This window comes from Carlito syrichta, unplaced genomic scaffold (genome assembly GCF_000164805.1).
Source record: "Carlito syrichta isolate Samal-C Ts95f unplaced genomic scaffold, Tarsius_syrichta-2.0.1 Scaffold315477, whole genome shotgun sequence".
NCBI classification, from domain to species: Eukaryota; Metazoa; Chordata; class Mammalia; order Primates; family Tarsiidae; genus Carlito; species Carlito syrichta.
In genome coordinates this window covers 960,311-971,233 of record NW_007259573.1, presented here as the reverse complement: position 1 = coordinate 971,233, position 10,923 = coordinate 960,311, and the positions used below count along the sequence as shown (strand labels likewise).

General features: G+C 46.8%; 1 protein-coding gene across 1 annotated transcript in view; it reads left to right on the top strand.

The window, feature by feature from the left end:
- Positions 1–2,528, top strand: part of UMPS (uridine monophosphate synthetase) — a 15,203-nt gene extending 12,675 nt beyond the window's left edge. Inside the window, exon 6 of the mRNA XM_008072875.2 lies at positions 2,224–2,528. Within this exon, the coding sequence (XP_008071066.1) occupies positions 2,224–2,393 (170 nt within the window). The 3' untranslated portion in view covers positions 2,394–2,528. The remainder of the gene's footprint in view (positions 1–2,223) is intronic.
- The last annotated feature ends 8,395 nt before the right edge of the window (positions 2,529–10,923 follow it).

Sequence of the window (10,923 nt, the reverse complement as noted above, 5' to 3'; positions counted from 1 at the left end):
CACTCACCTCAACCTCCCAAAGGCGTGGGATTACAGGCTGAGCCACCGAGCCCGGCTTGTATATATTTTTGTACATGTAGAGTATTTCTGGAACGGTCTTCTAATAAGTGAGAAACTGCCTGAGGATGACAGCTCTTTCTGAAGAACACATATCCCCCAGCACTGGGCAGTTGAAGGACTGGACAGTGTGCTGGAGAGAGATAGATGAAAGAGTGTTTCTGAGGCTGGGAATATAAACACTGGGAATGTATGATTGAAATTTGTAGCGTCAAGAAAGGTATAAGTTGGATACGCTTTAGTTTTCCTTTTATACCCTGAAATACTAGAACTAGAGGATGCTCATTAATCTTAAAGGAGCTATTTTATATAGGTAATATAACCACACTTAAGAAAAAGCAGCAACTTTCTTTTTTGTTATTTTGTTTTTAATTACATAGGTTGGTTATTTGTTTTTAGTTAAATACTTTAAACAGAAAATACTACAAAGGTTTATCAGAAAGAAAACAGGATGATGAAAATTCAAATAAATAGATTAATGATGGCAACTGTACCCCTAGGGTACAGAATATTGGAGACTTCGTGCCATTTCCCAAGTTTCACATTTCAGATTTTACACACTACAGAGCAGGCCTCAGCTGAATGACTTGCCTAAGGCTTTGTAACAGTTGCCTTAGTATTTGACAACTTTTGGCTTTTTTTTTTTTTTTTCTTGGAGTTGGAGTCTCACTCGGTCACCCAGATTGGAGTACAGTGGCCGCTGCTGGCCACCGCAGCCTCGACCTGCTGGGCTCTGGCGATCCTTCTGCCTCAGCCTTCCAAGTAGCCAGAATTACAGGCATGCGCTACCACACCCGGCTGATTTTTTGATTTAGAGATGTAGAGATGAGGTCTTGCTGCCCAGGCAGGTCTCGAGCCCGCGGGCTCAGGCAATGCACTCACCTCAGCCTCCCAAAGGTGTGGGATTACAGGCTGAGCCACCGAGCCCGGCTATCTTTTGGCATTTTTAAACTCCATGTTTGTTCTAAGCATTTTATGAGTCAGGTAGATTTGGGTACCTAACCCATCCTTTGGTAAACTTGTATCTTTGGACACGTCACTTCACTTCTTTGAGTCTCATTTTCTTGATCTGTAAAATGAGAGTAATAACAGTATTGACCTCAGGGTAATTGAGAGACTTCAGTGAGACAACATGTAAAGCATTTAACACAATGTCTCGGCACAGAGTGAGCACTCTGTGTCTGTCACCTGTCAGTGTTATTTGTAATCCTCCAAGATTCGTTGACTAGATAATACAGTTAGGGTCTATGTTTTTAGGAATATTTAAAACATCTTAGATTTGGAAGATAATAAACCATTTAACAGGATACTTCTAGAAAGACAGAATTTTTTTTTTTTTTTTTTTTGAGTTGGAGTCTGACTCTGTCGCCCAGACTGGAGTGCAGTGGCCGCTCCCGGGCCACTGCAGCCTCGACCTGCTGGGCTCTGGCGATCCTTCTGCTCAGCCTTCCAAGTAGCTGGAACTACAGGCGCGCGCTACCACGCCTGGCTAATTTTTTTTATTTATTGTAGAAATGAGGTCTTGCCAAGTTGCTCAGACGAGTCTTGAACCCGCGGAGTCAGGCAATCCACTCACCTAAGCCTCCCAAGGCTCGGGATTACAGGCTGAGCCACCAAGCCCAGCTTAAAGACAGAATTTAAACATAGAACAAAAAAGCAAAAACTAAGACTTAAGGTTTGTCAGTCATTGTGACCACTTGACAGGATTGTGACCACTTGACAGGATTCTGACCAAAAGGTTCATGTATATGGTAGTGGTCACATTAGCTGCCTGGGGAGAGGACTTTCCCACCAGTTCAGTGTACTAATTCCAAGATGTGTGCTAAAATTTTCTTCAATTGCCAGGCCAATTTTTATTGTATGTTTTGTTATCGAACCTATCTTGGTAACACAAGAGATTTACTTCATTTTTTTCTTTTAATTGTTAAACTGAATACTCAAAACTGAACATTGAAAAGGAGTTGGTTGTCCTCTTTCTCTGCTGTGGAGATCTCCAGCTTACCCAGTGAGTCTCTTCAGCTCCTGTTTTTACCCATTCACTGTGTAGAAGGGGAATGGAAAGTAGGAGCAAGTTTTTACTTAAAGCTGTTAGATACTTTTACAGAGAAATCAAGTTTTCTGATTTTTTTTGTGTCATGTTAAATAGTAGTTTTTGTGTTTTTGCAGGGGACAATCTTGGCCAACAGTACAACAGCCCACATGAAGTTATTGGCCGACGAGGTTCTGATATCATCATTGTAGGCCGGGGCATCACCTCTTCAGCTAATCGTCTGGAAACAGCAGAGGCGTACAGAAAGGCTGCCTGGGGAGCTTATTTGGGTAGACTTAGTGTTTGAGTGCTTCAGATCTGTGAAGTCACTGGTTTGAAATAATCAGCAGCCTTAATTACTGCGTGGATTCTTGGGTCCTATGTAGGAATGGCTTTTGGCGCTATCATGATCTTTAGGAAATGCTGCCTTGTAATCACTGCATTGTTGGTTTGTTTTTTAGTAGGGGTCTCACTCTGTTGCCCAGGCTGTAGTGCAGTGACAGACACATAGCTCACCACAGCCTCAACCTTCTGGACACAGGTGATCCTCAGCCTCCCAAGTAGCTGGGACTACAGGCACATGCCACCACGCCTAGCTGATTTTTCTATTTTTTAAAGAGACGAGGTTTCACTATGTCGCCCAAGCTGGTCTCAGACTCCTGGGCTCAATGGATCTTCCTGCCCTGACCTTCCAAAGTGTTGGGATTATAGGCATGGGCCACTGCACCCAGCTGGTCACTGCATTGTTACTATAAGAAGTTCATTTTCAAGCTTGCTTCTAATGAGACTGATGTTCATTAGGCATCAATCCTGTCTGTGCCAGGGCCTTCCATATTTGAGGATTCTTCCTATCTCTAGATAGGATTTACCTGCTTTTAAAAATTCTTTTAATTGTAGTGAGACAAAAATTTTAGGCTGTAAAGAGGCTAAAACTAACACAACTTTTCTTGTATCCTGTATTCTCTAATGTGTTGCTGAAATAATATCTAAATATTAGCCATTTTCTTTCTCCTTCTTCAGAGTAACTGTCTAGGTACCCAAATGGCGCTGGTTCCCAGAACTGCTGTTGCTCACTCCCCGGAGCTGACAAGGTAGAAAGAGGAAAATGACTGCAGCTCAGCGCCTCAGCTATTATCTGGCAAATAGAAAGGGGTTCTAGCATATTTCTAGATTTCTAGTTTTCTAGTTTCAGCAAATAGAAAGGGGTTCTAGCATATTTCTTCCCCTGGGCAGTTTCCTATGCCTGAATTCACAGTCAAGAGGTCTAAGCTTCACCTGGGTGTTTGCTTAAGGATCCACATATTGACCCAATTGTTGTTTGAGTTGGAGTCTCATTCCCTCGCCCAGGCTGGAGTGCAGTGGCACACTCAGGGCCACCCCAGCATCGACCTGCTGAGCTCTGGCGATCCTTCCACCTTAGCCTTCCAAGTAGCCAGAAGTACGGGCACACACTACCATGCCTGGCTAATTTTTTATTTTAGTGTAGAGACAAGGTCTCGCCAAGTTGCCCAGACTGGTCTTGAACCTGCGGGCTCAGGTAATCCACTCGCCTTGGCCTCCCAAAGTGCTAGGATTACAGGCTGAGCCACTGAGCCCGGCCCTAATTGTTGTTAATAGAGAGGGAAGTCAGCCTTCACTAGTGATAAAGACAAAAGAGCACATTCAAGGTGATGTCTGAGCAGGGCTGGGGTGAAGGCTGGCAGGGTTTTGATCACATCTGTGCTCACTGCTCCTCTGGGGCTCACCTGCTGACAGTGGCACATGGTCAGAGGACACTTGCCATTTCCCACCATGTCAGCTGTTCCACACAACTGTCCACTCCTCTCTCTCCAGTGACTCGAAGGAATGCCTGGGATTTCAACTTGGGTCTTACTACGTCCTCTCTGGAAGTTCTATTTCAAGAGCTTCTGCTATAAAGTCCACTTTGAGCTTCTGGTTCACAGTGCTGCATCTCCAGAGAAATTCCATTTTGGAAAAGGGACAAATTATCAGGGAAGAAGCGGCCTGAAGGAACCAGAAGGGGCTTGGCCCTCAGGTCTCACCTGGAGGAGCCGAAAGTCATGAAGGGGAGAATTTTCTGACAAAAACTTATAGGAATCTCTGTGGTGTCTTCAAAGTTGAGAAACCTTCAGAGTGATGTGTCGAGTTCTCAAGTGCCTGCTTCACTGGCTTACTAGGGTTCTCCCACTTCAGCAGGCATCAGAATCACCTGGAGTCTTGTTACAACAGGCCCTACTCCCAGCGTTTCTGACTCTGGGTAGCTCTGGGCTGCAACTTGAGAATTGGCATTTCTAGTAAGTTCCCAGGTGATACTGAGGCTGCTGGTGCAGGGACCAGACTTGGAGAACCACCGCACTGGTGAGTCACATACCTCTGCAGTGAGATGGTCTTGGGGTCCACCTCCCCCTCCTACTAGAGTCACATGCTCCTGTCTCCCCTTCAGGTATGCGGGCAGCCTGTCTCCAGGGCACTATGCTTGTCACTGTCACTGAACCTATTGTCCTGTTGTACCTGCTAGATAAGGGGAAATCAGAGGATCCCCCAAGGAATCACCTGGCGCTTGCCAGGTATGTAAAGTGCAGGTTTCCATACCCCCACCACCACCATCAGAGATTCTGCTTTGGCAGATTTGGGACTAGTCCAGCAACCTGGCGTCTGCATTTCTGCTGGGTGCCCCAGGTGATTTTGATGCTTATAAAGTGTGAGCCCAGTACTGCAGGCCTCTTACCTATGCAGAAGCCTAAACAACCTGGAGTCAAAACTTTCTAGAGAACAAGTTGATTCAAAGAAACACTTGGGCTATGAGTTCTGTTCTTCAGCACTGAAGTGTTTGCAGGCATTAGATAATTCAGCCCTTTCTCAGTCAAGGAATTTTTACAGAACATGTGCTACATGTGCTCTGAGCAGTGGAACACCTGGTTCTGGTGGGGTAACACAGGAACTGTCTCCACGGCGTGCCAAAATATATGGCTGATGAAGTGAGGAACTCCATCCATGGCCTCTGAGCGGCTCTAGGTGTTTTGCAGAACATAAGCCCATGGCTTCTAGGGCTGAAGGAACATAAGCCATCTCTGGCTCCCCTTTGTAACCTTGAAGTAGTGAGGGGATCTACCCAGTCCCAACTCTCACCCTCATGCTGATGTGAGTCACTGGAGGAAAAACTATCTCAAGTAGCCCCGGGGTCTGTCTGAAGCCTGTGTGCTTTAACTGTGCTGCAACTCTCCAGATCCAACCTGATTACCTGGAGGATTCACCAAGAATCATTCATCCTTCTGTCAGCCTTCCCAACCTTCATCTCTGGCTGCTTTCAGTGATCTTCTAAACAGATGCTTGGCTCTTTTCTCTTTTTTAAAGACAGCATCTTATTATGCCTAGGCTGGTCCTGAATTCCTGGGTTCAAACAGTCCTCCTGCCTTGGCCTGCCAAGAGGCTGAGATTACAGGTGTGAGCCACCATGCCTGGCCCATTTTCAGTAATTGACACTGGGTTCACTGTTGAAATACAGATTTATACAAGAGTTAAGCAGTCTAGGCACAGTGGCTTAGGAGGATCAGTTGAGCCCAGGAGACCAGCCTGGGCAACATAGTGAGACCCCTTCCCCCATCCCCATCTCTAAAAAAAGAACATTTTAAAAAAATTAAGCACAGTGACATGCACCTGTAGTCCCAGCTACCCAGGTGACTGAGGTGAGAGAATCGCTTGAACCCAGGAAGTCAAGCCAGCTATGATTGTGCCGCCTGGGTGACAGAGCCAGACCCTGACTTTAAAAAAAAACAAAAGAAAGAAAGAAAATTACTGAAAATGATAGTAACCTCATAGAGTCTCTAGTTTGGAGCCTTTGCTCTTTAACAGGTATAAATGATACCATGTCTTTAGTGCTAGGAAGGAATTTCTTTTTGAAAGACTCTGATATTTTTTTTTAAATGAGAAAAAAATCAGGACTTGGAATTCTTTTAATGTATTTTATAGTCAGTGCTGCTTTATTAAATGCTGGTTTTATTTTGGATTACAGGATGTGGCTACATTTTTCTTTTTTAGATTGGGGGCCTTTAATGGTAATCTGGCTTTGTATGAATTACCCTGCAATCCCTTTGTTTACCCTGCTGCCCTTCCAAGTTCACATTTGGCCTTTGTGCCTCGGGAGAGGCCACAATAGAAATATAAAGAGAAACAACATAATTCAAATATTTTTAACTTTTAAAGTTCAAGGCTTTGGCATAAGTACTGGTTCGGAAGAACAGTTGCCTAGCCCTCTCTCCTTTCTACCAAGGGAAGCAAACTTTCTTTGGACTGGAGAGAAGAACAGGAGGCAGAGGGTGGACCCTAAGAGTCAGGCCTGGTGTGGGCCCTCAGATTCCGTGGTTGTGTCCCACGGAGGGAGGAAGGGCGGCTGATGCCCAAAATAAGGGTGAGGAGCCGACAGTGGAGGAGTTCGGTACCTTGTTTTTCAGGGGATGCCAAGAGAGCAGTGAAGATCCAAGATCCCCCACCCCAGCTCAGCACGCAGTGGGCTCAGAGGTCATGTTTTGGGGGCAGAGCTGAGGTGGCTCTGGAGTGACTGGCAGAGAAGCCGACTTTTCCTGTCTTTCTGAAAAGAGCGCTTGAGTCAGCTGAAGAAACAGGCCTAGTGGTCCCAGCCATCATGTGAGGACACTTCCTTGGGAAGTGGAACGGGCCAGAAACCAAGGTTCTGATGAGGACAGCGGGTCTTTGCAGGTGCCATGGTGTAGTCAGCTCCCGACCCTGCCTCCCACACCATGGCGCCGCAGTCTCCCCTCAGCAGCCCTGCAGGGTGAGGTGTGGGGGTCCTGAGTGACTGACTTCAGTGAGACATACTGTCCTTTTTGACCTGGAACCTAGTAGTAATGTGTTTTCTGCCATCACTTAATGGACACATGAATGGATGATGTTGAGTTTTAAGAACACAAAATTAAAGCCAGGCTTGGTGGCTCAGCCTGTAATCCCAGCGCCTTGGGAGGCTGAGGTGAGTGGATTGCCTGAGCCCGCGGGTTCGAGATCCGCCCGGGCAACTTGGTGAGACCTCATCTCTACAATAAATAAAATCAGCCAGGCCTGGTAGCACATGCCTGTAATTCCGGCTACTCGGAAGGCTGAGGCGGAAGGATCGCTGGAGCCCAGCAGGTCGAGGCTGCAGTGGCCGAGAGCAGCCACTGCACTCCAGTCTGGGCGACAGAGTGAGACTCCAACTCAAAATAAATAAATAAATAAAAACACAAAATTACATTTTTGGGCAACCTGAATAGATGGCCTGAGCATTTCTGTTTACTTCATAGACTCTGCTTGGGAGAAAATAGCACAGGTAGTCTTCGGTCCCCTTCCCTCCCTCCTTTCTTCCCTCAGCCTCACCAGACCCCAAGCCCCTGTGGTCTCCTGTTGGGCTGAAGCCTTGCCTCTTTCTCACTTCTGTTGCCTTCTTCCCGTTATGACATCAGTTTCATCCAATAGTGGGCAAATCACAACCTAAATTAAGCCTAAAATCCTTGGCCTGAGCTAAAAAGAGACCCTAGGAACAGGTGCTGGGTGGAGGGGACCCCAGCACCCCTGACCTCCAGCCCTCCCAGATCCTTTGTGCAGCTTGTCCACCCACATGGAGATGTTCATACAAGGTACAACTCCACGACCCCACAACCCTCAGTTGATTGTGTTTTGTTCAGTGTGTTTTTAAAAATTGGTTTATGGGCCGGGCTCAGTGGCTCAGCCTGTAATCCCAGCACTTTGGCAGGCCGAGGTGAGTGGATTGCCTGAGCCCGAGGGTTCGAGACCCGCCTGGGCAACTTGGTGAGACCTCATCTCTACAGTAAATCTAAAAAAATTAGCCAGGCATGGTAGCACACACCTGTAATTCCAGCTACTTGGAAGGCTGAGGCGGAAGGATCGCTGGAACCCAGCAGGTTGAGGCTGCGGTGGCTGGGAGCAGCCACTGCGCTCCAGTCTGGGCGACAGAGTGAGACTCCAACTATAAAAAATGAAAATAAAAATTGGTTTATGATCACAGATCAGGACGTGACTGCCAACCAGCACACACATCAGCTCACACCATCGGGTTTACTGACGTGAACCATGAACTGGCGTGACACCTCAGGCTCTGCCCCCAACACATGACCTCTGAGCCCATTGTTTGCTGAACTAGAGCAACCTGGCATCTCCTGCACGGAAAGGAGGCTTTAAAGGATTGTGTTGTGCCAGGAACCATGATGTTTGTGTCAGTTGTCATCATCCTTCATTTTTTTAACGTTATTTTTTTTTTTAAAGTTGGAGTCTCACTCTGTCGCCCCGACTGGAGTGCAGTGGCCACTCCCAACCACTGCAACCTCAACCTGCTGGGCTCTGGCGATCCTTCCGCCTCAGCCTTGCAAGTAGCCGGAATTACAGGCGTGCACTACCACGCCCAGCTAATTTTTGAATTTATTGTAGAGATGAGGTCTCACCAAGTTGCCCGGGCGGGTCTCAAACCCGCAGGCTCAGGCAATCCACTCACCTCGGCCTCCCAGAGCGCTGGGATTACAGGCTGAGCTACCGAGCCCGGCTGTTAGTTACTTTCATTCAACAAAGTACCAGTCAACCAAGCTGAATGAACATTCCCTGTCCTTTTTAAAAATGGTGACAGCATAATCCCAATTTGGCTGACATTACATATATATGTATAGAAAAAAGACTAAGAAGTCATACACAAAAAGGTCAAGTGTAGTTTCCTCTGGTGTGTTTCAAAAGATTTCTACATTATGATTTTCTGCATTTTCCATCTTTTCCTTTTAGAATTTTGCAACTGGAAAAAAATTAATAAATAAAAATTGTAAGTACCATTTGGAAAGCTGTATTAGGATAAAAATAAATGGATTACAAAGGTAAACCACTCTCCCCTCTTTTCAGCACACAAACACACTTTAACCTTTCTAGATGAGTGCCAGGAAAGAATTTTTCCAGAGACCGCCAGGTGCGCCTTGCAGGGTCACATGGCACAAGGGCAGGTCCTTTTGCACTAGCCCAGCATGGGACGGGAAGGGTAGTGTCAGCCTTCGACTGAAGACAGCTTTGCAAACCCCCTGTAGCTCTGGACCCATCATCTGCCATCCCAGCAGCGGGGTGGGAGACCTCGGCCCCATAGCCGCTAAAGAACATTTCCAAAGGTCCATTTTGATAAAAACATTAAAAATTATAAAATGACAGATCTGGGGCTGGGTTGTAAAATGAGGCATTTGGATTAGAGGTGATCTTTGCAGTCATTTTCAGCTCACCAGACAACCTTAAAAAATCAGGGAATTTTAGATTGGAGTCGGAATCTAGGAAGTCAGGTCTTTAAACAGCTCCATCCCAAGAACTTCCAGCAGGGGGCAGCAGGGCACTGTGAGCGCTAGTTCCAGAAACACCCTCACTGTCCACATCGGGCAGAACCAGGAGTACATCATTCTTTGGGGGTCTGTGCCCTTACTGAGCTGCCTATAAAAAAATGAGATTTTGGGCCTGGCGTGGTGGCTCAAGCCTGTAAACCCAGCACTTTGGGAGGCTGAGGCGAGAGGATTGCCTGAGCCCAGGGGTTCGAGACCAGCCCGGACAACTTGGTGAGACTTCATCTCTACAATAAATAAAATTAGCTGGGCGTGGTAGCACGTGCCTGTAGTTCCAGCTTCTTGGAAGGCTGAGGTGGAAGGATCGCCTGAACCCAGCAGGTTGACGCAGGAGTGGCCATGAGTATGCCACTGCACTCCAGCCAGGGAGCTGGAGTGAGACTCCAACTCAAAAAAAAAAAGTGATTTTGGATCAGTTAATGATTTGTCTCCAGGAAACCCACAATTAAGCAGGAGAGAAACCTAAAGTGTCTTCCAGAATCATATTTTACTCAATTCAGAAATTCTCAAGACACTTTTATCTTTATTTTTTATTTACATTTGGCATTATTTCAACAAGGATTTAAGGCAGCCTCACCACGTTACAAGGTCTGTTTCACCCTATTTACGCAAGATGAAGGAAACGCAGAATCTGTTCCAATTTGCCCCAGGTAATAGGCCCTATTTAGTGATAGGCATTTGTCTTTCTTAGTGTTTCCAAAATGAAGGGGAACTTGGTCCAAGGATGAGGACAGGTGCATCTGAAATGAAAACACAGTAACCTTCAAGCAATGCCAATGGCAAAAAATGATTAGTGAAAGATTTTACAAGAAAGCAGCTATGCAGAGCCTGGCCCTCTGGCTGATGTGAGATGGCATCTTAGTTTGTCATTTGCTAACCTCCCGACACTTAGGCAAGTCATGCCCCGTCTTTGAGGATCAGTTTCCTTTTCTATAAAGGGATAGTGACAGATAACCCTGGGATCCCTTCTGTCTCAGATATGGGAAACTAAGGGAGCTTCACGGCCCTGCAGGGAAGAAAGCTGAAGTGGGTTTTGTGCGCTGGGCCTGCGTGGGATGTAGGAGTTGCGGAAGGCCTTGGAAGGGAACTGTCACTGATAATAAGGTATAAGAAGTGTCTTTGTGTGGGAGCCACAGCTCAACCCTCCTTCATCTGCGCAATCTGTTTCCAGCCTCAGCACCTTGGATCAGGGCAGGGACACCAGAAGGGGTGGCCTGCACGGTATCTAGCCCGGAACTGTCTTTTGGCAAAAGCCAGGAAGGGCCGAAGGCACCTGCTTGGGGCTCCCTTACACTTCCCCCAACCACCCTAGCCCCTCATGCTTGCTTGACAGCCTGGGTCTGGAGTATTGGACTGGCTTTCGTCCTGTCCTTGGGGAAGTACATGGCCATTTCCATCCCCACCGGGGCACCACTCAAGGCCGTGAGAAAGGGACACACACATTGTAGAGAATATCAGGCAAACACCAGC